This window comes from Microtus pennsylvanicus, chromosome 13 (genome assembly GCF_037038515.1).
Source record: "Microtus pennsylvanicus isolate mMicPen1 chromosome 13, mMicPen1.hap1, whole genome shotgun sequence".
Taxonomy (NCBI): Eukaryota; Metazoa; Chordata; class Mammalia; order Rodentia; family Cricetidae; genus Microtus; species Microtus pennsylvanicus.
This window is the reverse complement of record NC_134591.1, coordinates 32,185,357-32,210,849: the sequence shown is the minus strand read 5'-3', so window position 1 is coordinate 32,210,849 and position 25,493 is coordinate 32,185,357. Positions and strand designations below refer to the sequence as shown.

At 44.5% G+C, this 25,493-nt stretch overlaps 1 protein-coding gene across 3 annotated transcripts in view; it reads right to left on the bottom strand.

Annotated features, from left to right (window-relative positions):
* Fggy (FGGY carbohydrate kinase domain containing) overlaps positions 1-23,053 on the bottom strand; it is a 364,222-nt gene extending 341,169 nt beyond the window's left edge. For 2 of the 3 annotated variants that reach the window (XM_075945971.1, XM_075945973.1), the window contains exons 1-2: positions 22,919-23,053; positions 3,204-3,417 (exon numbers count right to left, since the gene is read on the bottom strand). In XM_075945971.1, coding sequence (XP_075802086.1) covers positions 3,204-3,407 — 204 coding nt within the window. In that variant the 5' untranslated portion in view covers positions 3,408-3,417; positions 22,919-23,053. Of the gene's footprint in view, positions 1-3,203; positions 3,418-15,471; positions 15,539-22,918 lie in introns of those variants that run through there. The other variant, XM_075945972.1, reaches the window with a different exon arrangement.
* Positions 23,054-25,493: the final 2,440 nt, after the last annotated feature.

Below are 25,493 nucleotides of genomic sequence, written 5' to 3'. Positions count from 1 at the left end.
GAAGTATAGGCAGAGCAACAAGAACAGAATTATGAGAAGAGGAAAGGCTCAGTCTGCAGTCATCACCTAGACACAGAGGAAGCAAGATGAGAATATCTTACTGATGAAACATACCAAGCCATGTGGCTGTGCAGACAAGAATTATGAGTTAATATGTAAGAGTTAGTTAATAAGAAGCCTAAACTAATAGGCCAACCAGTTTATAATTAATGGTCTCTGTGTATTTCTTTGGGACTGAATGGCTGTGGGACCAGGCAGGAAAACCTCTGTTAACACATATAAACATGCACATCATAGACATAAATGTACATACACAAACATAAATATAAATTTCAAAAAAGAAGAACATTCAACAATGGGCATTAGCCACATGATTCTTTCAGCTCTATCTTTTTTTTTCCCCTGTGGAAATTCAGTAATCTAAAAACTTGTAATGTTCCTATTTCCTTGGAATGATACAGATTTGCGGATCCAAAAAGTACACTTTAAGATCAGGGATTGCATGTATCTTCAAAAACTTCCATGTTTCCAAAGCATGTTTTAGGTGTGCTGGATACTAACCCAACAAAGGCATGCCAATTTTTAAGGGCCCACACTTTTTCCCATGAGCAACAGCCAGGCAAAGGCACTGCCATGCAGTGCTTTCATTAGCCAGCAAGGTGAGCTCTGGGCCCCACACAGCAGCAACCTAAAACACCTCTGACCCCAAGCAGGAGACATAGGGAGGGGCTGAGGCTGGCGAAAGGGAGGGACAAGGTCCTCAAAGCCTTCCTCTTAGTCACCACAAGACCCCTTGCTGTTTCTGAACTACTTCAAAGCCCTCCTTTTGCATCATCAAGAGAAGAAAAACTAATTACAGATATTGTTATAAGGAAAAAACGAAGTGATGGGCACACAATACTGAGCACAGCATCTAGAACATGAAAGCAACCAAGGAGTGCAAGCCAGCATCATCACCATTACTGACTTCATTATTACTGTTACTTTTATGGTTATTAACTCAACTAAAGGAAAAAATTAATCTCTGAGGAGGTGGAAAACAAAACAAGGGAAGGGAATTTCACAACTGCTCCCAAGATCTCTGCTTCCTGGAGCCAGTGAGAAAGCATAGAGAAGCCAGGGTAGAAGGGTCACCAGGGTCACCAGGCCTCGACCTAGGGCAGTGGTTCTCAACCTGTGAGCCATGATTCTTTTAAGGATCGAATATCAGCTATCCTGCGCATCAGATAATTACATTACAATACACAAGAGTAACAAAATGACAGTTACAAAGTAGCAACTAAATAATTTTATGGTTGGTGTCACCACAACATGGGGAACTTTATTAAAGGGTCATCGCATTAGGAAGGTTGAAAACCACTGACCTAGACGGATGTTTTTCAAAGTCTTCCACAGGAGCCCTAACCAGAGGGAAGGAGTGAGAATTTCCAAGAGGAACCATCCCCTTGTGCTTGAACTTCTAGTATTTTGTCATGGAAATCCATTCTCTTAGCTCCATCACTTTGTTCTCATCATCACATGATTGCTTAGACCCTGGCACTGCTGGGACCTCCGGCATGCTTCAATAAATTTAATCATCACAATAATCTTATCAAACTGGGGGCCCTTATGAATCTTCTTTTATAGAGAAGGAAACTGAGCAAGAAAGGGTAGCTAGTCCAAGATCCCAAGCCAAACAACACTAGAACAGGGACTGCCACACAGGCAGTTCGACTGCAGAACGCATACTTTGATGTGTCAACAATGCCTCCTCCTTAAAGCTTCTGCTTCCATGAAGTATTGAGCAGACACCCCACACCCCGGGCACACCGCCACATCTCCATACACCACGTGAGAGGCGTGGCCTAAGGCCCATGGCCTTTCTGCAGATGTACTGCCGCGAGAGGCACGGTTGAGCACTAATGTCCTGCACTTCTGTGGCTATCAAGGCTGATGACCACTGGGAGATGATTAAAAGTCTGCTATTAAACCAGGCTGCACTGGAGTAGACCTGTTTTAAGAGAGCTCTTCATTGGGGAACTATATTTTCTTCTTGACAATTTCCTTAATGGCAATAATGTTGGAAGAACAAAAGAGACCCAAGGGCAAGGAGCAGAAGATTTTCACGGAGGCAGGGGCTGGGAGCAGGGAGAGAAGAGGAGAATTAAACAGGCAGAAGAGATGATGACCCCTTTGATTTCTGCAGAGTGCTCGGGTGGCCCAACCCACCCCTCTGCAGTTTTCTCGGGTGGCACTAACAGCTGCCCGGAGCTCATCAAAGTTTAACCAGACCAATCAATACAGAAAAAAAAAAATGAAGAACTGTCCAGCTGAAAGTTACCAAGCACCTCATGAATATTTAAGGACCTCAACTAGAAAAAAGGAGAAGGAACAGAACTCAGGATTTCATTTTCTCCTCTAGGGGTGGGGAGAGAAAAGACTGTTTGTTGTTAATGACCATCAAAATATAAAGTCATTTGAACAGCACAGACTTCATATCTGTCACAGCTAGCGCCACTTCCTTCTTTCAACCAGCAAGCCCAGTCTTATCACAGGCCACTCCAGATGAGCAAGAGTGGGGATCATAAGACGATGCCCAGCTCTCTGAGAACATGCCATGATTCCCTGCCTCCATGGCTTACCCCTGTTGCTTCTCCTGTCCAGAACAAGGTGCTTCTTGTGTGTTCCCCTGGGAGGATCCACAGCTCATTGTTAATAGGAGCTGGATGTTTAGTTAGGTTCCCACCCTGCAGTTGCAGATCACTAACTACTAACGACTACCTGAGCTCAGGTAAGCTGGCTAGCGCTCTCTTTCCCCATTCCTCCCTGATACAAAAATAAAAGGGGGTAGTGCTAGCTGTAAGGCAGTCACAAAGGTTCAACCACAGTGTCTGTTTACGCATTGGCATATGACAGAGGCGCCCTGTGATTCACCTATGACCCTCACTTCCTCATGTCTACATCTCAGGCTCCCCCATTCTCTTTCCTGTCTTCCCCATCCCCCTGCCCTTCAGAGTCAGCTCCAGATACAATGTACTGGCTGCGGCAGTGCACACTTCCCATGCCAGCTGTCCTATCATTCCCAGTACCTGAAACATTTGCTTCTGAAAGGCAAAGCCGACATCATCCAGCTTCGGGCCTCAAGTTACCCTAACATCCTATGAACACCAAGTGCACACGTACAAACACTGCATGCACATGAACCACGGTGGTTTGGCTCTCACCTTGGTAACAAGGCAACACGCTGCCCAGATGTCCTCGGAGGATTGCTCATGGTGGTTGACCTGGGGCTCCCACTGCTTAATCGGCTCTTCTGCGAAAGCCAGCAGGATCCCTTGCTGGTCCACCAGAGCTGCACGGACGCTACCTGTTCCAACATCAATGCCCACGTAGTAGTGACCTGGCTCCTGGTCTCCAGCAGACATCATGGTCCTTCGCCTGTGGTGAACAAGTGCAAACACTATGTGAAGACAGAGAGGCCCACACGGGCAGCCGAGAAACATCTTCCAGTTGGAGAGAAAAGGGAATCGAACCACCTGAACGGGAGCCGTTTATTATTTATGCATCTAGTCAAAGGTTGTATAGGCACTGAGCAAGGTGGTCAAAGAAAGGGAACATCTAACACGCAGCATTCCCATTCCTGGATGGGAGTAGGAACTAAATAATGGCTTAAGCCAAGTTAGAGCAATGAGGGGGTAGAAGGAAACCAAGATAGAGCCAGATAGAGACGGATGTTTACTCTGGGAATCTGGATCCATAAGACAAGCAGCCTTGGAACAGAAAGAAGCATCATTTTCTAGTCAGTCATGCAGCAAGTCAGCCTCACAGGTACCCATGACAAGCTGTGTACGCAGCAGCATGAAGTCCGCTCTTCTCTATGACTGGAGGAAATTATATGGAAGTCTCTGCCATGCTCTGGAGCAAGGAAGACTCTCCAAGGCAAGTAGCTTTTTGTTTCACATGCGGTCCACACACTGCTAAATAGCAAAGTCCATCACGATGGCGATGCCACATTTCACTGACAAAGAAACCAGTGTCTGGAAACGGAAGGCATTTCCCATGCTTCACTGGGGCAGCTAGGCCTGAACTCCCCACCTGTGTGCCCCTGAGCCTCAGGCTGCTGCTTTTTTCCTGCAGAAGCTTGACATAATGGTTTTGAGAAGAAACAGATACACCACAGCCATCATGAACTGACTGGGAATTGGGAGGAGACCCAGGAGACACAGGATCAAGAGTGTGTTAGATGATCTGTTTTCCTGGCAGACCCCCGGAGAGCTACAAGGAAACCTGACCTGAGAACCCCCAGAAATCCCTGGGCCCAGGGGCTGCTCACAAGGTGAGCCACATGGCACACAAAGTCTCCCAGGGCTCTCGCTCTCCAGTCTCAAGTGGCTTCACGGGCACGGTGCAGCTGCCTCCCTGGCCATCCAGGCAGTAGGAGCTCCTGTAGCTTCAGTTTTAACCTGAGCAACAGTGTACACCCTCAGCTTCAGAAAAGCGATGGTTCCTTGGCCACAACACTCTTGGGGATTCTAAACAAGTCAGCCAGCAGATGTTCAGTTACTGCCTCCTGGATATTTATTCCAATAAAAAGGAACAAAGAGAAAAGAAAAACCAATTTTGTTAAAACTGATAGCTTCTCCCTTAATCCCAGTGATTTCCCATCTGCATGTGCTCCCTTTGGCTCGGTGGCAGGTGAAGAAGAAAATGGAGACGCAGGAGTAATGATGCTCACTGCCTCCCCCTGAGCCTGAGAGGGTTCCCAGTCTCAGCAGGTGGCTCCTCCTGTCTCCCTGCCTTTCCTCCCTTGAGAGCTCATACAGACATGAGTACCAGTTTTCCAGTTCATTCCTTCAGGCACTCGGCAGTGACACCTTCTCTTTAAGCCATTAAGCAATAAGAACAAAAATTGAAATGAAAGAGATAAATGCTGAGCTGTTAGTCGCATCCTCCCTTCCTTCTCTTAGCAGTTTATGGGGAGTAAAGAAAGTCCTGAATGAATGTTTAATGTGCAACATGAGGATTACCATATCGATGAGTATGACCATATCAAGGACTGGCCATGCCTCAGACCCATGGGAAAGCCAAAGCCTTACCCCGTCCATTAAAAAAAAAACATGTCAGCTGCACTTTCCTCTTCCTGAATGTATACAGCCTGAGACTCCTCTACCCATAGAGACGTCCTACCAAGATTAGCCAACCCCACCTCCTCAGTCAGCTATTATAGCCACGCCTCCCATTACAACTGTATACAATAACCCCGCCTCCTCCTACAACTGTATACAATAACCAACGCCTCCTTCTACAACTGTATACAATAACCAACGCCTCCTTCTACAACTGTATACAATAATCCCACCTCCTCCTATAACTGTATACAATAACCCTGCCTCCTCCAACTGTATACAATAATCCCACCTCCTCCTATAACTGTATACAATAACCCCGCCTCCTCCTACAACTGTACACAATAACCCCACCTCCTCCTACAACTGTACACAATAACCCCACCTTCTCCTACAACTGTACACAATAACCCCACCTCCTCCTACAACTGTACACAATAACCCCGCCTCCTCCTACAACTGTATACAATAACCCCCATTCCCACAGCCCAGATGCTGCTGGTACATCTCCACCAGAGCGTGCACAACCCACCCAGTCCTGACTTTTCTTTACTTGTGTCTGTGTGTCCAGCCTTTCATTTCCTAGTGTCCCCAGTCAGGTTTCCAGGATCAAGCCACGATGGACACCGTATTTGTTACTCCACAAGGCTCTTTCTCAAGGCAGCACAATACCATCAGTATAGAGTTGGACAACCTGAAGTCCTCAACAAGTGAAGACCAATGAATACTGCCCTGCCCTCCCCCGAACCGGAGTCCTAAATATCCTCACAGTCTGGGAAATACGCTGCACTCAACACTGCTGGAGGCTCCTCTTATCAGTTGCGCTTTCCTCCCCAGCTCCATCCTCCACCTCTCTAAGCGGGGACCTCCTTGCTGTTCTTTAATATCTACAAAGGCTGTCGATGCAGTACAGTGTCTATACTTCCATTTCAAACGCTGTCGCTCTGGACCACAATTTTTGGTGGTGAGTTTCTTTGTCTATCTCCCTTATTGGACTAAACCTGGAAGAAAAAAAAGAAAGTTACTGACTTCTACATCCCCACTTCCTCCCAGTGTCTGGATTATAATTGGTTTTCAATAATAGTTTACTGAATGAACTCCTGAATCAGTGAACCAATAGACAAAAAAATGAAACCAGTCATACATTTTTTTGTTTGAATTACTGTCTGTGCTTATACAGTCACGTGTCTCTTAACAGGGTTGCTTTCTGGGAAACACACTAAATGTAAATGTCAAAATAGTATATGTATCATAGGTGTACTTACAGAAGGCCAGAAGGGAGCGCCTGGGGCATTCCCAGGGGCATGGTATGCCACTGCCCTGCTGTGCTGCCAGTTACCATGGCTGTTATGCACCCATCACTAAATCTCCTAGTGTGCTGGTTTCTTCTAAACTTTGTATCAACCAGTTAAGTATTTTCTTAAAATGGTTACAGCCATATTCTTTTTTTATTTGTTTTGTTTATTTTGTTGTTGTTGTTGTTTGTTTTTTGAGACAGGGTTTCTCTGTTGCTTTGGAGCCTGTCCTGGAACTTGCTCTATAGACCAGGCTGGCCTCGAACTCACAGAGCTCCTCCTCTCCTCTGCCTCCCAAGTGCTAGGATCAAAGGCGTGCGCCACCACCACCTGGCACATAGGCACATTCTAAGCAAACTTTTGTTTTCATATTTAGCTTCCCTGAAATCAGAGTGATTCTTATTGTCAATGGTATCCTGGAATCCACTGGGAGGATTTCTGTCTTCTTGGGATATGATGAAGTAATCAGGCTGTTCTTACACTAGGCACTCCTCTGAGGACAAGGTGACGGACAACACAAGAGGATGCCTTGCCTCATACCGCCCTTGGCATCTGTTCTGCCCACCTGCCACCAGCCACAGGCACCTCGTTTTACATGAATTTCTTCTTGCTTCTGCCATTCCCATGGAAGCCTGGGGCAGCAGCTCCTTCCCAGATACCATAGTCACTCTGCTGCTGCTGCGGTCAAACACTCTAACAGAAGCATCTTGAGGGACAAAGGACTTACTCTGGCACACAGATCAAGGGTCCAAGCCAGCATCAGGATGGGGAAACCAAGGCTGCAGAAGCCTGGAGCCAACGGCCACACTGAACCCACAGCTGGAATAGAGGTGGCCAGGGAATGCACACTTGTGCGCAGCATCTGAGTTCCACTTACATGGTCCAGGATCCGAGCCAGGGAGGGGTGCCATGCATGGAGGGGCAGTCTTCTCAACTCAGCTAACGCAAGCAACATGATCCCCATGGGCATACCCAGAGGCCCATCTCCCGGGTCACCGTAGGTTCTGTCAAGCTGACAGCATTAACCATCACACCACAGACCCAAAAACGCCAAGAGCATCTGCTCTTGCCTGACACTATTCCTTGAATAGTATTACCTTGAAACAAACCAGATAATACGTAGGAAATGAAGAATCTCTACAAAGCTTCTGCCTTACACCTGGTCAGGAACATCCCGGCTTCTTTCTATGTTGCCAACCCCAAGACAAAAGAGATTCCCTATGGAGCTGGCCCGGGGTTCCTCTGATACCACCTTCCTCCGCAGGCAGAACAATGTCTTATCACTAACCACCAAGAAAAATCAGAGAATGAGTTCCACTCTCCAGATGGGGACTTGCTCTAGACTGGATTGTAAATCTAGGAAAAGAACCTATCCTCAAGAGAGCCCTAACTTCGTGTGAAAAGTACACTGTAACCATTATAGTTGCCTCAAACTGTACCAGGGTAGCCAGGGTCTGGCACAAAGTAGAGATTCAACAAGCCCTTGGGACTTGGTGAAGGAACTGAGTGTCATAAGAGACCATCATTAGGGGAAGAGCCAAAGGGGCCGTGTTCACTATGTATACAACGCCCTGCTAAGCAGTCTGTTTCCATGCTACACCCTGATCCTGAAAACCACTGAGGACACAACTACTGCCATCTTCATTTTATTTAAAGTCCTAGCTGACCAAAGCAATATACTCCAATAGTCCATGCAAACACTAAGTGAGATGGTAAGCCATCCACTCTCAAGCCCCTAACCTGTGTTAAGATGCTCTGCTCCCTTCTGGTGGTCTTCCATTACCAAAGGATGATTTGCCAAGGACTGTGTTAAGGGCCTTTGCCTGCTGTGCTGAGGTTATCTAACTTAAAAGCCAGGCTGTCCACATTCAAAAACTGTCTTTCCACAACCCCATAGTGCCTCTGTGTAGCAATCCTCCAACTTCCATAAGTATTACTAGGCATCCTATGGGAAGCCAAGAGGCCTTTGGGAGCCAGGGAGGTGTTCTCCCAGCAGAACAAACCTCTACACAAACCTCCCAGTACATGTTTTTCGAAGAAAGAGATCCTAATTCAACACGCATGTTCACCGCTTCTCCATTCTCGTCTTAATCTCTTTGAAAGTTGTTTCCACACCTGGAGCCCGAAATCAAGCAAGACTGAGCCCTTGAGCACCAGGATTCCCTGAAACCAGATCTGTATGTTATGAAGACTCTGCCAGGAGACTCAAGCAGGTCCCATGCCCCTCCTACTCTGTGCCCTTTGTCCCTGGGTTACAAGTACAGTTGTCCGTATCCTGAACTCCAAACTTAATCAGTACCCATTGAAACAAAAACCTAAGAATCAGAGAAAATACTATTCCTTTTCTAATCAGGAAATAATATTTTCTAATTGAAAGGAAACAATATTCCCTTTCAAATTGAAGAAGGGGTGGGGATCCCGTTGTGTTGCTTGTTTCTATCAAGTGTTTACAGTACTAGAGACCCAATCTATGAGGTTAGTGATCTGTCACTCGCTACTTTATATCCCAACAGCAAGCGTAATCTGTCTAAAGCACACAGGCAGCAAAAGCCAGCCCCAGGATTTGAACCGCAGCCTACAATGCTGAGTTCGGGGCCCTTTTCACAATATTCAGCTAAAACTGAAATACAAACCTTTGGTAATTTCAATAACAACAGCATATACCACAAAAGCTGGTCTTTCTTGAGCTCTCCCCTACTAATCACCTACCTGACTTCATGATTTTATTTGCTCCGTTCTGTAGCCCTCTCAACTGCGCAATGGGAGACCCTTTTCTCAGGGAAATAAACCGAGGTGTTCGAAGGGCCACCCTAGGTAAGGCATAGCAGAGACAGAGGCTATGATTCCAGGCCAGGTTAGGGAAATTCCAAAGACTGCTTTATGAATGATGAGGAGTAGAACTTAGGTTTCATTTCACTGTTGTTAGGCAAAGAGCAACATGCTAAAAAACAAAACAAAGCAAACCAAGACAAAAACAGCTGTTTGGGGTGGGTGGTGGGGAAAGAAGAAGAAGGCCATGGCCACAGGATGGCAAAGAGAAAGAAGAAATAATGAACAGAAATTCAAGCTGGGCTGCCCACAAGTCCTAATAGCTCAGTCTAGAAGATGCCTGAAAAATCAGGTCCTTCCAAGTCCCCAGCACGGGCTGCCCTGACTCCTGGCCCCTATGTATGATCAAAAGGCTCTTGCGTATGATAAATATTTATACGGTTCATGAAATAACCACCTATATAAACAATATCAGAAATGTACCACAGGAAACCACACATGTCACAGCTGATTCCTCAGCAGACGTGCCAGCTGCTCAAACGCCACGTGAGGAAAGAAAAGAGAACTGGAAATCAGGACTGCTCTTTGCAGAACTATGCCAGCCATTCCTAGAAGGGAGTAAATACTACAGCGTCTCTGCTAAAGGCAATCCCTCAGGAATTGTGCTGCCTATGTGTTCCCTTCTTCCCCCTTAAATAATCTAGTCACAGGGAGACTATTTCCCAGAGCCACATCCTCACCTTGGAGTCTGCTTCTTAAAGAGCCACTCCTCCAGGGTCAGTTTAGTTAGTGACAGCCCACAGAAACCGTGTCCCAGGAGCGGAGACGGAATTCAACGTCCTCTTTCAACATTGATCTTTGTACTCTACTGGGAACTCATGGACTCCAGCCTCGTGCAATTTAATATTTAGTTACACTGCAATCAGGTTTGGGTAAGACTGGGAGCTAAGAGAAGCCACAGGGAAGCCTGGACTGTCCACTTCAGTCTTTAACAGGAAGGAGTCAAGACTCCTGGGAGCGCATCTCACATGCTCGAAGATGGTGAGAAAATTTTACACAGCAAGGAAAGAGTCAACAAGGCAACAATACCCGGTTCTCTATTGTATCTGCCAGCAATATCCAGGAACAAGTGAGAGCAGCCTGCCAACGGGCACTTTCCCTCCTGAAGTGAAAGGAAATTGCCTATGACCGCTCTCCTCCTCAGCTTCGCAGCTCAGGGGACATAAATTTTAGAGCTGTCTGATTGCCAGGAGTAGCTCAAAAGAAATACCCCCGATACTTCTTCGATTCCCAAGCCTGTGGAATCTGTGGCAACTAAACAATACCTTCCATCCAAATTCACCTATGACATGGTGCAAACGTATAAGCAACGTAAGTGTGCTTTGGATGTGAAGTATGGAGTGACCAGTATGGGGTAGCATCCAAGTGTTTCTCAACCTGTGGGTCACGACCCCTTTGGGATCAAATGACCCTTTCACAGGGGTCGCCTAGAACACAGAAATTTGCATTGAGATTCATAACAGTAGCAAAATTACAATTGGGAAGTAGCAGTGAGATAGTTTTACAGTTGGGGGTCACCGCAATATGAGGAACTATATTAAAGGGTTGCAGCATTAGGAAGGCTGAGAACCACTGCACTGAGGAGAAGGGACTAAGCCAAGTCCCTCCACAGGCAGAGGCTGAGAAGCCCCTGGAAGAGAGCACAGGCCATGTCCAGAATTCACCTATAGCACAGGGTCTGGTCCAGTGCAGGCGAAAGGGGAGAAAGGGAGAACAGGGAGAAAGAAAAGCAAAAAATGTCCTTAGACAACAAATCGCTACCAGACTTCCTGCCCAAGAAAAGCCCACAATACAGAGAAGGAACAGAAAATGAAAATGTCAGTTCTCAGAGAGCAAGACAAATTCAAAATACTAAATAAAAACAAAACATGTAGCAACAAAAGCATCTGTCAACAATGAAAGTCACCCACTCACCCCTTGAGTGATCAGTCATGTGCCCAACTGTGAAGACCTAAAGACACTGAACACCAGGGCCTCCCCTGTGAATCCCATAGCACAGAGATCATCAAACCCCTTCCGGACGCCATGCATCAAGAGAAAACACCACCCATCACTTTCATTGTTTCTGAGCTCAGAGGTTCTCCAGAGAAGCTCCAAGCAGAAACACAGACGTTATCCTAAGAAGAGAGGCATCTTGACAGGGGAGCATATGGCCGGGTCCTCCTTGGCCATCTCTCTATCACTAGGGCACAATGTAGAGAAGGTCCAGCCCAACCGAGGAACTCATTCCGAAGCTGATGGGTGGACGCACCACTGGGACAGAAAGAAAAGCAACGTCCTTATCCCAACAGGCTGATTTAACACGCGTCTCTCTTCCCAGCACACAATGATACAAATTCTGTACGCCAAGTGACTATTGGGAAAAATAAGAGAAGAGGTGAGCACAGAAAGGATTCGAAAGGGACAGTTCCTTTAGAAATAAATAGTACAGTGTCACCAAGAATCCAGGGCCCGGCAACTCAAAACGATGCTCAGACAGACTCACCACAGCTCCCAGCACTGTGTCTCCTCCTGACTTCGCGACCTTTTAATATGTATTGCCAAAATTAACAAGACCCAAAGTCTGCGCATCTCAAAGAACGGCTACACAGAGCAGCCATTGGAAACGGAAGCTGTGGCACACAATGGACTTCACAATGGACTTCAGACCTTCACTACTGAATGTATTTTTAGGCACGTATCCACCATAAAAATGAAAAACCCATGACAGAGTTAGACCTAAGAAAACAACCAGCTGTACATCTTCTAAGTATATATCTTCTATTACCTATATTTATTATTTACCCTTCTTTCTTTTCTACACGTACACTATACCCACACATACATTTGTTTCTTTATCTATTATATGTGTGTATGTATATAATATATATATGAAATTTTGGTTTGTAATGGTTTCTATTTGCAAGCTTTTTAATACCAAAGTTTATTTAAAATACATATTACCTATTATTAGATCTTATCATCATACCTAAAATCTCATTTCACACACACAGACACAAAGCCCAGTGATGTTTTTTTCTATGCCAGTGTAAGACAGCAATGAGACTGAAAAAGGAATTATCCTGATTTGTGTAATAAGTAGTCACATGTTGCTGTGGATTGGGTGTTTATGTCCTCTGCACCGTGGGCAGAGCCTTTAGGGATGAGATCAGGACACTCATTCAAGGGGCCCAGGAGATACTTCAAGCAAAAAACCTAATGTGCCTAATAAAACTGTAAATAGCAGCTAAGCGGTTTCTCGCTTTCTATCCTACTCAGCCTTTCTCCGAAGAATAGAGACCTTTGCTGCTGGTGCAGGAGCTGTGATTCACACCAGAGGAGAACTTGGGGCTCGTCTACACTTTGAGGATCTTTCTGTTTTGTAACAAGCCATTTATTTTTAAAAGATAAATACAGGGTAACAGGAAGTGTTCCAGTTACTGTTTCTATTGTTGCGATAAAGGTCATGACCGAAAGCAGTTTAGGGAGGAAAAGGTTTGTTTGGCTTACACATCTAGGATCACATTCCCAAAAGGAAAGTCAAGGCAGGGCTTCAAGGCAGGAACCTGGAGGAAGGAACTAAGCCGACTGCTATTTACTGGACCCTTCCTCACGGCTTGCTCAGTCTGCTTTCTTAAACAACTCAGGACCACTTGCCCAGGGGTGGCCCCACCACAATGGGCTGGACTCTCCCACAACTGTCATTAGCCAAGAAAATGCCCTACAAACGTGTCTAGAGGCAACTGATGGAGGCATTTTATCAATTTAGGTTTATCTTCCCAGAAAACTCCAGTGTGGAGGTTTGAATGAGAATGAATGGCCCCACAGAATATACTTGAATGCTTGGTCTCCAGTTGCTGGAGTGGATTAGGAGGTGTGGCCTTGGAGAAGATGTGTTATCATTCTCTCTCCTCTCTTCTCCTCCCCTCCCCTCCCCTCCCCTCCCCCCCCTCTCTCTCTCCACAAACACACACACACACACACCTCATTTGTGGATGCAATGTAAACTCAGCTACTGCTCCAGCACCATGCCTGCCTGCCTGCCTGCCTGCTTATTGTCATTATTCTTCCATGACAGTCATAGACTAACCCTCTCAGTGAGTCACAAGTTAAATGCTTTCTTTTATTAGTTGTCTTGGTCATGGAGTTTTATAAGCAATCAAATAGTAAGCTAATACACCTAGCAAGTGTCAAGTTGACAAAAACATGCCTGAGGTCCAATGAATGGTCCACCTCCTAAGGTTGTCATGAATAAACCCCTCACTCATCAGGAGACAACCCAAACCTCACCAACAAACTTTGAACCAATGAAACACTGGATCTGCCGTGTCCTCTTCACTAAAATTCTTGTTCATTATTTGTGTTGTCACCCCTCCTCCCCCTTCCTCTTGCCCTCCCCTCGTAGCTTCCATACAAACCTTGTGTTCTAAAACAGCCCTCGCCTGCTTATAAACCTTCTTCTGTTGCCCCATGACTTTTGTAGCAGGGTGAAAGGCTATAAACACCCACTACTGCATACGCAGCTTCTCCCATTCACACACAGAGGGAGCTGAAAGGGAAGGATCAGCCCCTTAGAGAACATTTCAAGGTCCAGTGTAGGGGGAAGAGACCATGTTCAAATTAATGTCTAGAACCCGTACTACCAGTGAAGCCTTGGGCACTAATCAAACTTCCTTGACCCAAGTCTTTATTCTGAGAGCCGTTCTCAATCATCATAAATTAGAAAGGCCTTCTCCGTGCTCTGATTAGCAAATGCTGCCTTTACAGTTTTTATTTTATTATTTTTGTGTATGGGTGGTTTTGCTTGCATATGTCTGTGTACTATGTGCATGTCTGATACCCATGGAGGCCAGAAGGAAACATCAAATGCAGTGTGACTGGAGTCACATGATTGTGAGCTATTATGTGAGCATTAAATCGGTGTCCTATGGAAGGACAGACGGGATGAACAGCCAGGCCTCTTACCCTCTGAGCCGTCTTCTTAGCCTGATAACATAGCTCAATAAATCTTACTTCCTTATATTTACAGAGAGGAACAACATAATATAATATGGCAATAAGCGGGACTAATGAGTTGTGAGGTTGGAAAGTTGTCAATCCATTAAGTAATCGAATAACATTTTAAATAAAAAGAACTAAGGCTTCTCTTCCTCTAAAGAGGTCCAGAAATATTATAATCAACAGTGGTGGTGTGAATGAGAACATCCCCCCACAGGCTCAGATGTTTGAACACGGGGTACACAATGGGTGTCACTGTTTGGACACACTAAGGAAGCGTTAGCAGGTGCAGTCTTCCCGAAGGAAGTGCATCCCTGGGGTGGGCTTTAAGAGGTTATACCCTGCCAGGTTTGCAATGCATTCTCTCTGATTTGTGATTAGAGTTGAAGATGTGGTCTCTTAACTTTCTGCTCTAATCTCATCTCTCCATGCCTTTCCCTGAAACTTCCCCACTCTCCCCCAAGAGGGGGGGGGGGGTTCTTTGTGAAACAGTCCTATTTGTCCTAGAACTCACTGCATAAACCAGGCTAACCTCAAACTCACAGAGACCCACCTGCCTCTGCCTCCCAAAAGCTGGGATTAAAGGTGTGCGCCACCACTGCCCAACCTTCCCCTAGAAACTTAAACCAAAATAAACTCTTCTGTGAGGTGCTAACTTATAGTAACTAATGCAGCAACCATTCTGTGTATACGGCACTCCTCTTTGTGACTGTCCTACTCCATGACAGGGAGCCAACTTCAAGAGGAAGGAAGGGGAGAGAATAGAGTCCATCCGGATGAGTATCCATGGACCCCTCGCAGGGTCTTCCCTTCTCCAAACCCTACTGACACTCAGGTTCACCACAGGCTCGGATTGAAGATCTCCCGTTGCCTAGAAGTAGGAAAACGTTTGAACTGGCACTAAGTGGGGTGGGTGTCCTATCCTAAACGTGAAGCGATTTTACTTTAATTCCAGATTTGCCCTACAGCTACAATATGGAAATGATAAGCAAACATGAATTACTTTCACATATACTCCTCTTTCTGGGAAATGAATTCCTGACCCTTATTTGAATTATGAATAACTTAAATATACATGCAGTTTCTCCCCTATCACGTTCCCCCTCTAAGAGGCTGCTGTTGATTTGCTAACATAATTAACTACGAAATCATTTTCTTCAGAACCAGTCCTTCAAAGTAATGCCATCATCATTAGCATTTTGGCCAAAATCCACGGGTTTTCCCAGAAAGTCACTCAAATTAAAACAGCAGAAGATCCCACCAACCTTAATGAGGATGCCAGACAGACATCTCAGACAGTCTCAGGGAAAGCCACAAAATCCATTCTGCACAACAAAACACCTGCCTCAGACAAAGGCCAGAATGGCTGCGGTCTTTGGTCTCGTCTCAAGTTTACCTGTTCATGAAACGTGGACAGGTAGTTAGAAGGCCCAAGGACAAAGGCCTAAAGCAGTGTTTCTCAACCTGTGGGTCACAGGGGTTGCATAGCAGATATCCTGCATAGCAAACATTTACAGTACAACTCATAACAGTAGCAAAATCAGTTATGAAGCAGCAATGAAATAATTTTAATGAGGAACTGCTTTAAAGGGTCACAGAATTAGAAAAGTGGAGAACCACTTCAGAACCTAAAGGATCAGTTATTTATAAACTAACACAGCCTGCCACTCCTCAAACACACCCGTCAGGATTATCCGGGGCTAAACTACCAACATCATCAGGATTATCCTGGGCTAAACTACCAACATAGATACAGCTGGGATGCCGCTTCTTCACAGGCCCTCCTGTCGGCTTCTCTACTCTAGACCTTACCCCCCCCCCGCCCCGAGATCACCCTCTTTAGTACCCTTGCAAGAAAAAAAAAAAGATGAAATTAACACCTGTTTATTGAGAAGGGATTTTTTTTTAAGGCTGATATATTTAAAAAAGAATAAGAAAGAAGAACGACGGAAACATGCTGAATCATATAGTATTAACTTAAAAAGCAAATTCTGCCAAGCCTGGTGGCTCACACCTACAATCTCAGCTGATCTGAAAGGCTGAGGCAGGAGGATCAGTGTGAATTCAAGGCTAGTCTATACCACTTAGTGAGTTCCAAGCTAATCCTACAGAATGAGTCCCTGTTTAAAAGACCAAAATAAACAAGCAAGGAAACAAACAAACAAGCCCTTAGATGACATGTTACGACCCCTTTGCATTGTCCTTTAAAGGAACAGACATGGTAGTGCATATCTGGAACATTATTACTCAGGGTGACCAAGAGCGACGATTAGAGTATTATTAGAATGCTGTTCATGTTACCCGTGTCTTCCACGAGACAGTGCAGAGGCTAGGCGAGCTTGGCCGGTTCATAACGTCAATGAATACGAAGTCTTCTATTTCCCTTCCCATTGATGAGGGCCCCCTGGGTACAATATAACTAGACGAAATGAATAAATGGTCCACGCCTCCCATCATCACACAATAATACCAAAAACAGTATGTTCTTGAAGCATAACAGCACACATGTAAAAATGTCATAGTAAAAATCCATTATTTTGTAGGTTCGCTAAAAAAATTGATGTGTCATTGAGGGGAAAAGAGAAACAGCCCAGGAACCCTCACAAACTCAGTGAAGGGGGACAGTAACAGTAATCTTCCTCAAATCCCTGGGCTTCCCTAGGAAACCAATAGAAAGCAATGTTCCCTGTGTTTTTAACAACTGCATTCACACGCACCTAAGTTTTCCTTGACCTTATTTATTTTGAAGCTGACCCCCACCTTGGATAAAAACATAATTCCATAAGGAATTATGGAGGTTCTCTGTGGCAACCAAGGGTGCCAGAAACTTAACCCCAGCCAAAGGCCATGCTAATCTTGCCTACAACCCTGGGGTGCCCACAACAGCTGGACCCAAAGCAATGCTTCTGAGAGGTGAGGGACCTCCCAAAGACCCAGGGGTCTTCAACAGTCTGCTCTTCCCACCCATGTCACAAGGCAATTTTTTTTTTAAATCCTAAATTAGAATCACTCTAACAATAAAGTTGCCGCATAATTCTACTATCTCAGAATTTGGTAAGCAAATTGAGTCTGAGCTGTCTAAATCACTCTTGATTTTAAAATCTTTTTCTACCTTTGACTTCCATGCCCCGCTCCCCACTTTCCTAGTATCTCTCTCATAGCCAGTTAGCAGAACCCAAGTGACTCAGCATTTGGCCTTGTTTGCAGAGAACTTTAGAACAGCTCAACCACAAATCTAGTTAGATAGCCAAGGACGAGCAAACAATTCAACCTAAATAATCACTCCTTTCCCCAGCCCTCCCTGGACCCAGCCCATACAAACAGCACTGTATAATGACCCTTCTCTCTGACCTCCACTGCATTGATGGAGCTATCCTTGCTAATGATGATTTCCAAATAGAGATTTCTGGAGAAAAGTATGTTTCATCTGGATAAGAAATATAATTTTCCTTTATACATCAAGCTCATTTATTCCCCCAAACACACTCTCCACTCTTTCCTTCTATTCATGGAGTATGTTAACTCCATTCAGGTGTAGTTCTACCATCCAGACCTCCAGGTAGTCAATCTAGCCTCATCTTTTGCATAATTCCTTTTCTAAAAACAAATCTATTTCTACACCATCTTACATTTCCTTCTAATACACGTACGTCTTTTATCATGATCCGCCTGGCCTTCTAGAGGGAAAGTTCTTCATTCTTACTGGTGTCTTGGTATTTCAAAATCCCTTCTTCACCTTCAAGTGGTTCCTTCTATATATTTTATTCAAAACTTGTAGTTCACAACTTCTATTTTTAACCAAAGTAAAGTTATAGGAACCATATAACCTACACCCTCATATCTAGTGTTATAACACAGTCCTAGGCAGAATACAGAATACTGCTCAGAGTCCAATTGACAAAGCATAAAACAAGATTCCAAAGGGTGAAATTGTTTGCTTGCCCCTGAACAAATCTCAAGTGTATTCATAAAAATACAAGGAGAAAAAATAGCACTAATGGTGTAAATACAGAGTGGCTACTACAAAAAAATAAAATAAAATAAAAAGCACAGGGCTGGGGAAATGGCTCAGCAGGTAGGAGAATATGTATGAGGACCTGAATTTGAATCGCCATCATTCTAGGTTTGTTTGTCTGTTTCTTTGTTTGGGGTTTCTGGTTTTTGTTTGTTTGTTTAAGGCCTGGCACTGTGAATTAATAGCAGACAGATCCTGGGAACTTGAATCGTGGCTGAACTTCAAGGTCAGTAAGACAGAGTGATAGAACAGGACACCTGATCTCCTCCTCTGTCCTTCAGACAAGCACTTATGGGCACATATATCTGCATGTATACATGCACACCCACACATGTACAAACACCTCCCCAACACATGTACATAAATTACCATGCCTACAAAGAAACAGGAGCAAAAAAGCCAACGTGAACAAAAAAAAAAGTAAAACAATGGTCAGTAAGATAGTATTGACACACACAATCAGTAATCAGAGGGAAAGACTGCCAAAACTGTATTTTATGTTCCAAAAATCTAGAGGAAAAATAAGGTAAAAGTTCAGAGGTAAGAAATGCAAAGAACATTCTAGGTTGCTGAAATTCAGAAACTAAGTAAAGTCTGCAACGAAGAACTAATTCTATAAGATTACAGAATTCAAGCAAAAAAACAAAAATACTTGTGAACTTCAAGATAATACAATAGAAACTATCCAAAATGGAATTTAATATTATGGGGAGCAGTAGGTGCACATGAATGGAGATGTCTGAGAAGGGCAACCCACTAGAGCTGGAGTTACAGCCAATTATGAGCTGCCCAACATGGATGCTGGGAACTGAACTTGGGTCCTGTGGAAGACCAGCAAGTGCTGTTAAACACTGAGCCATCTCTCCAGTCCCAACAGAAAGATTAAAGTGGAAATACAAAATAACTTTAGGAGGTCAAAGGACATAAGAAATGGGAGTTCTTAAAGGAGGTAAGAAAAAGCAAAGAGTCAACAGAAATATTAGAAGATACAATGACCAAAACCTCTCCAGAGAAGATGAATGCCCACAGACCAACCTGCTGCAGGCAAACTATCATTGACTCTGTCTTCCTAGGTGATCCTGCCAGGCTGACAACTAAAATGATGGAATAGATGATGTAATAGTTCCCAAAGAAGAAATGGGGTAAGAATGCTACTTTAAATTAACAAGAGCTGAAAACGTCTCAAATCCTATGAAAAGTGTGGATATTCAGGTATGCGAGCCTCAAAGGCCTACAAATATCTCAGACATGCTCTATCCCAAGAGGACTACTTAGGTACATAACTATATTGTCTAAATAAACTCTCTGGAAAGTAGCAACAGAAAAAAGAATGTCACGTACAGAGACGTCTCCATTAGAATAACAGTGTATTTCTCAGCAGAAACTCTACTCATGGGAAGACAGCAGAATGATATAGTCATTTTTTTTCCTTTCTAGAAAAAAATAAATCTAGCAAAAGTGTCCTTTATTAATGAACGAGAGAGAAACAAAACAACTAGACCTGGGAATGCATCATCCACTGGAAGATCTGTCTGAAGGAGACCTAAGCAGGGTCTTCAGGTCGAAACAAAAGGAACATAATGAATAACATAACAATAGGTTACAGGAAAAACTCACTGTTAAGGCAGACATAGAGTCAATGTCAGAATACACTACTAGTATAACAAAGGCAAGCAAATAATTTTTAACTCCAGTATAATAGCTACTAGACGACAAAATTATTAAAAATAACAACTATAATAATTTAGTAACGGATGCACACTAAAGAAGTAAATTGTGACAGTTTCATATGTGGGTCATCTGGAGATCCAGTGTACAGCACAGTGATAGAGTTGGCATTATATTCTTGAAATTTGTTCACAGATCAAAGTATAAGAATTTTTATCACCAAAGAAAAAGGATGCTATATCAAATGTTACATGTGTTAGCTGGTTTGCCTGTAGCAATTATTTCAAAATGTACACATATATAAAACATATCGTTTAACTTGACTAGTTTTATGCTGCCTCTGCCAGCTTTAGTTAATATACATATCTATGGATATATTATCTATATATAGATATATAAATATATATTTATATTATATATAAATCTGTACTACTATCCATAATATTATAATCTATAATATTAAAATAATCTTATAATCTATAATCTTATAATCTATCATATTATCTGGAGATATGTATATTAACATATACTATTGGTATATCTGTGAGAATACTCCCAGAGAGGATTAACTGAGAGCAGAACCACCCTGGACATGGATGGCACCCTCTCATAGCCGGTGTGATGAAAGAGGAGAAGAGAGGGAGCCCACTAGTGAAGCGTATTCTTCTTCTTTCTCCCTTTCTCCCCTCCTGGCCACCATGGTGTGAACTGTTCCTACGATGATGAACTGACATCATGAGCCAGAATAACGTTTCCTCCCTTCAGTTGTTTTCCTCCTGGGTTTCTCACAGCAATGGGAAAGCCTAAGAAGCACAGACCCCTCATCCTTTCGATCAAATAGCTTTGGACTTGCCACCCCCTCACACACAACTTCAGGCCCAGGTGACTTCATTGTGGAGTTCCACTAACTCCACAGAGAAGACAGATTAACTCTACATCCTCCAGATACCAAAGAGAGAGGACAGATAGATTAACTCTACATCCTCCAGATACCAAAAAGGAAAAAGCATTCCCTAACTCAGAAAACACAAGAAAGGAAAATTATAAATTAATATCCATGATCAACAATGATGCTGAAATGCATAAGATCTCAGCAAACAGAATCTAAACCTTACAGTTAATTGCATGTCAGTTATTCCTCAACAGAACCTCCTACTAACTATGATTGCACCTCTCTTCCTGTGATCGGCGTCAGTGTTGAGTGACAGCCCAGGAGAACAGCCATTTAAGACCCTCTCATTGCTAGGAATCCAAAGATAGGGCTTTGCAGCGGTGGTGGAGGTGATATTGGTGGTGGTGATGGTATTGGTGGTGAGTGGTGCTGATGCTGGTTCTGATGCTGGTGGTGGTGGTGATAGTGGTGGTGATGGTGGTTATGGTGGTAGAGGTGGTGGTGGTATTGGTGGGTGGTGATGGTGGTATTGGTGGTGGAGGAGGAGGTGGGGTGGTGGTGGTAGGTGATGGTGGTAGGTGGTGGAGGTGGTGATGGAGGTGGTGCTGGTGATGGTGATGGTGTAGGAGGTGGTGGTTGTGGTGGCGGTGGTGATGGTGGTGGTGGTGGTGTAGGAGATGGTGGTTGTTGTGGTGATGGTGGTAGGTAGTGGTGGTGGGTGATGGTGGTGGTGATGGTGCTGGTGGTGCTGGTGTAGGAGGTGGTGGTTGTGATGGAGGTGGTGATGGAGGTGGTGCTGGTGATGGTGGTGGTGTTGGTGTAGGAGATGGTGGTTGTTGTGGCGGTGATGGTGGTAGGTAGTGGTGGAGGTGATGGTGATGGTGGTGCTGGTATAGGAGGTGGTGGTTGTGGTGGTGGTGGAGGTGGTTTTAAACATAGAGCAATTGTTGTGATTTTAAGTGTAAGTTTATAAAAAAGAAACTAGATTCCAGAAGACACGGCTCACAACAAAACTCATCACAGCCTAGATGAGAGCCTGGCCTCCTTCACAAGGGCACTCCACCTTCTGGGTTATTCCCATCCCCAACATGCCTGATTTGACTTCCTAATCCTATGTCACCACCCCAAAAACATCTGCAGACCCTCCTCACCCCTACTTCCCACCCTCAGGCACCATAACACCAGCTCACACAGCCAAGCCGGAAGTCACTGAGTCCAGACCAAGCATGAGGGTGGCACTTACAGGACACTCCAGAACGCGGAGGGGAGTGTCAGCACCCCCAGCTAGCAACTGAGGAGGGAAACATCGGGACTCACACTTTGCTCACAGTAAAGACCAGAAACCCTTTTTAGAAGAGCAAGAAAACAAAAGGCAAATGTACCATTTAAATGGAGCCACAGACTAAGACTTTAATTCTTCCTCACTGATTTGCTACTTAAAAGCAAAATCCGCTGGGGCTTTTCAACTCCCACTTCACACATAATCTAAGAATGATGGCCTTTCAGCACCTATGGCCATAACTAGACGTTTAACTAAGGGGAAAAATTAGTGCTGAGATATAAGCAATGCTTCGGTGAAGAGCCAACGAGAGGGAGGTCCCCCTCAGTGCATCATCTCCATCCTGAAATGGACATGAAGTTCATAAAACTGAAAGATCCCCCTAGACCCTTCCTGGCCTACACCTCTGTAACAAGATGGCATTACCCCATCTAAACTGATGTACTACTCAAACATTACCTATGGCTGCTCAGCTTCTAAAGCCATAAACAGCACCTGCCTTCAAAAACCTTGCATTGGCAAACCTGAAAGACTAAAAATGTCTGGAGAATTGTCTGCAAATTGTGGGGCCTGAGGAGAAAGAAACAAAACGATTGTATTAACAGTACACCGGTCAGAGTGACAGGGCTTTAAGCCCCGGACATCTGTAGGGCAGTCTTGGGGATCCGAGAAAAGCTGTACTCTCCCTTGGGCAGAACACCTCACCAGAAGGCATTAAGAAAGTGAATCGCCAGCCAATACTTTGGCTGCTGTGAGACCCAAAGGTGAAGGAGGGAAACATCTAAGAGGCTGGAGAAGCTTTTCCAGGAGGAGCAGGCTGAGAGCGTGCCTGCAAGAGCCCCTGGGAGGGTCACTTACTTGTCCAATATGAAATCACATTCTAGCTAGCAGGCCAGCAGGCCACCACGCACAGCCGCAAGGCACCCAGCGGGGCGGGACAGGCACGCTGTGACTCCGCCTGCTCCAGACAGCCCCTCCAGATGCCTTTGTAAAACGCACCCTGATTGGTCTTTTCAAACGGGAGCCAGGAATGGCCAGTGCCTGTAAACCCGCCCCTTCCCTCTGTGGTGCAAGTCCCGGTTCGCAAACAGGTTCAAACCCCTCCCTCGTTCGCTCTCTGGCTTTTAAAGGCGCCCCGGACACGGAGTCTAGCCTATCCTAGAGATCCACTCAGAGTGCCAGACACCCTGGCTTATCCTACAGTAAGTGATGGCGCTTTCCTGTCGCCCTCGCCCTCGCCTGAGCAGCCTGAGTACCGGCTGGTGTAAGCTTACAAGTCCCTGAACCCTTTGTGACCAGACCTAGTCAGGTGCTTTACAGGAATTCTCTAGCTTTCTCCTGTGGAGCCTTTGAAGTAGAGATTACATTGTAAATCTAGATGGATGATGGACCCCCGCCTGTGAGGAATTAACAGGCTGGATAATACTGTCCCTTCCAGTAAGCTGCGAGTTATCCATCCTCATCCCTCTGGGGATACTGAGTTCAAAACCTATTTGACTTTTTTTCTGGGCCAAATACCAATAGCAATAAGAATTCCAACCCGAGCTCTAGTCTGTGCTGTTTCCTGGGTTCCTAGAATGAGGGAATTTGGAAGACTTTAGCAATACGGTATCCAAAAGCTTTCTCACTCTACAAACAAACAAACAACAAGAACAAAAGAAAAAAATGAGGCGGGAAAGTGGGGAGTTTTCCAAGACTGTGACAGGCAAACCTTCCTAATAATTAACAGTGACTTCCTTAAATGGATCCGATGTGTTTATTTATTGTGTTAAGACTTCTACCCACACAACCTGAGATTAAACATCTTTGTCATACAGGTGAGAACCTATCTTGGTGAGGCTGAGGCTATAGGATTAGACCACTTCCTTTGTCCTGCACCCTGCTGGAAGCCTTGTGTTGGAGTTTTTCCACTACACCATAATTGTTCGCTTTGTCTTCCCAACTATTCAAAGAACTGGCTGTGGAATCTCAGGTCTGCTGCTTAGTGATGTGGATCAGGTGTACAACAGGGATGACTATCAGACCTGGCTGTCTTTCCTTTCAGAGCATAACGAAGAGCAAATTAAGTACCAGGCATATAGATATTTTGCAAAAGGTTGGATGCTTTGTACACATAATACATTGCCCCAGTTCTTCCTTAGTAGAATCCAGAAATGGAACGTGCCTGTTGCATCATGGACCACACTTGGAGGTGAGAGTGTGAAGGGTTTCCTCTTGGCTAAAGATAAATTAGTGTGTTGGCCAGTATGGATAGCTGTTTCTAGGCTTTGGGGTATTTGAGTTTTTATTTGTTTCCTCTTAAATAGCCAGCACTGTCAATAGTAAATAGCACGTGACTAGAGCTGCAACAGCCATTCTAAACAATGAAAGGACCTTGGAATAAAAGCCACACAGAGAAGAGGAACAACTTGAGAGAACATGGGTCCCTATTCCAGCAACCAAGTCCCATTCCAAACTCATGCAAGAAACTATTGTCCTGTGAACAATACTTTGATTTTGTATTTTCTGTCATATGTGATCAAATGTAATCATGATTAATCTTTCTTTTCTCTTGAAAACCTTACAAAAAACATACAAAGTGAGAGATACAGAAACAGGCCCAGGAGTATAAATAAATTGCTCAATTCCATTCCTATATTGGAAGACTCTGAAGGGCCAGAATCCTGCCTTCTACTCTGTCACATCAGTAACCAGCAGCATTCTGCAATAGCAAGTGTTAGAACATGGATGTTTTCTTTTTCCTGAAATTTAGATTCCTTTGGACCTCCCTTAAACTTGACTCTGTAGAAGAAACAGGTTCCTTTACACATTCTCTATTCTAAAGCCATGCTCTTATGTGAAAGAAAGTAACTGGAATAGTTCTCTGGTGATCAAAAAAGTCATCACACAAAGAAACCCACCAACAGAAAGGGTTCCTATGACCACCAGCCTGAGCACCACCTTGTGTAAAAAGAGGGGGAATGTTTTAGATGCATGGTCTCTAGTTCGTTCAGCTTTCATCTCCAAAGGGTACCATTGGCTCACTTAAAAAAAAAAACAGGGAGATGATTCGGCATACTTTGTTGTTTATACACTTCCTACTACTTGGGAGAAAGTGGAGGCAGGGAGTGTGGAAGGGGAGGAGAGATCACATTGTTATCTGCTGGCCACGGCACATACCCAGATTCCCAAAGATTGAGCAGCTTGCCCAGCCTCATTATAAAACACTATAAGTCAAATTGCTGAAGTGGAGGTGGGAACCTCATGTTGGAGCCAGAGAGTCTGAATGAATGTTAAGTCCTAACGTTAGATTTGATTGGCAGCACCAGTCTTATCTTCTAGGTTCGAACTGCTCCCTCATTACCACTTCCAAATCTTTCCTTGGAACCACCTAGCCTAGCTTGCCATCTGTCTCTTTCTCCCCTAACACCACCTAATCACTACCCCCACAGTC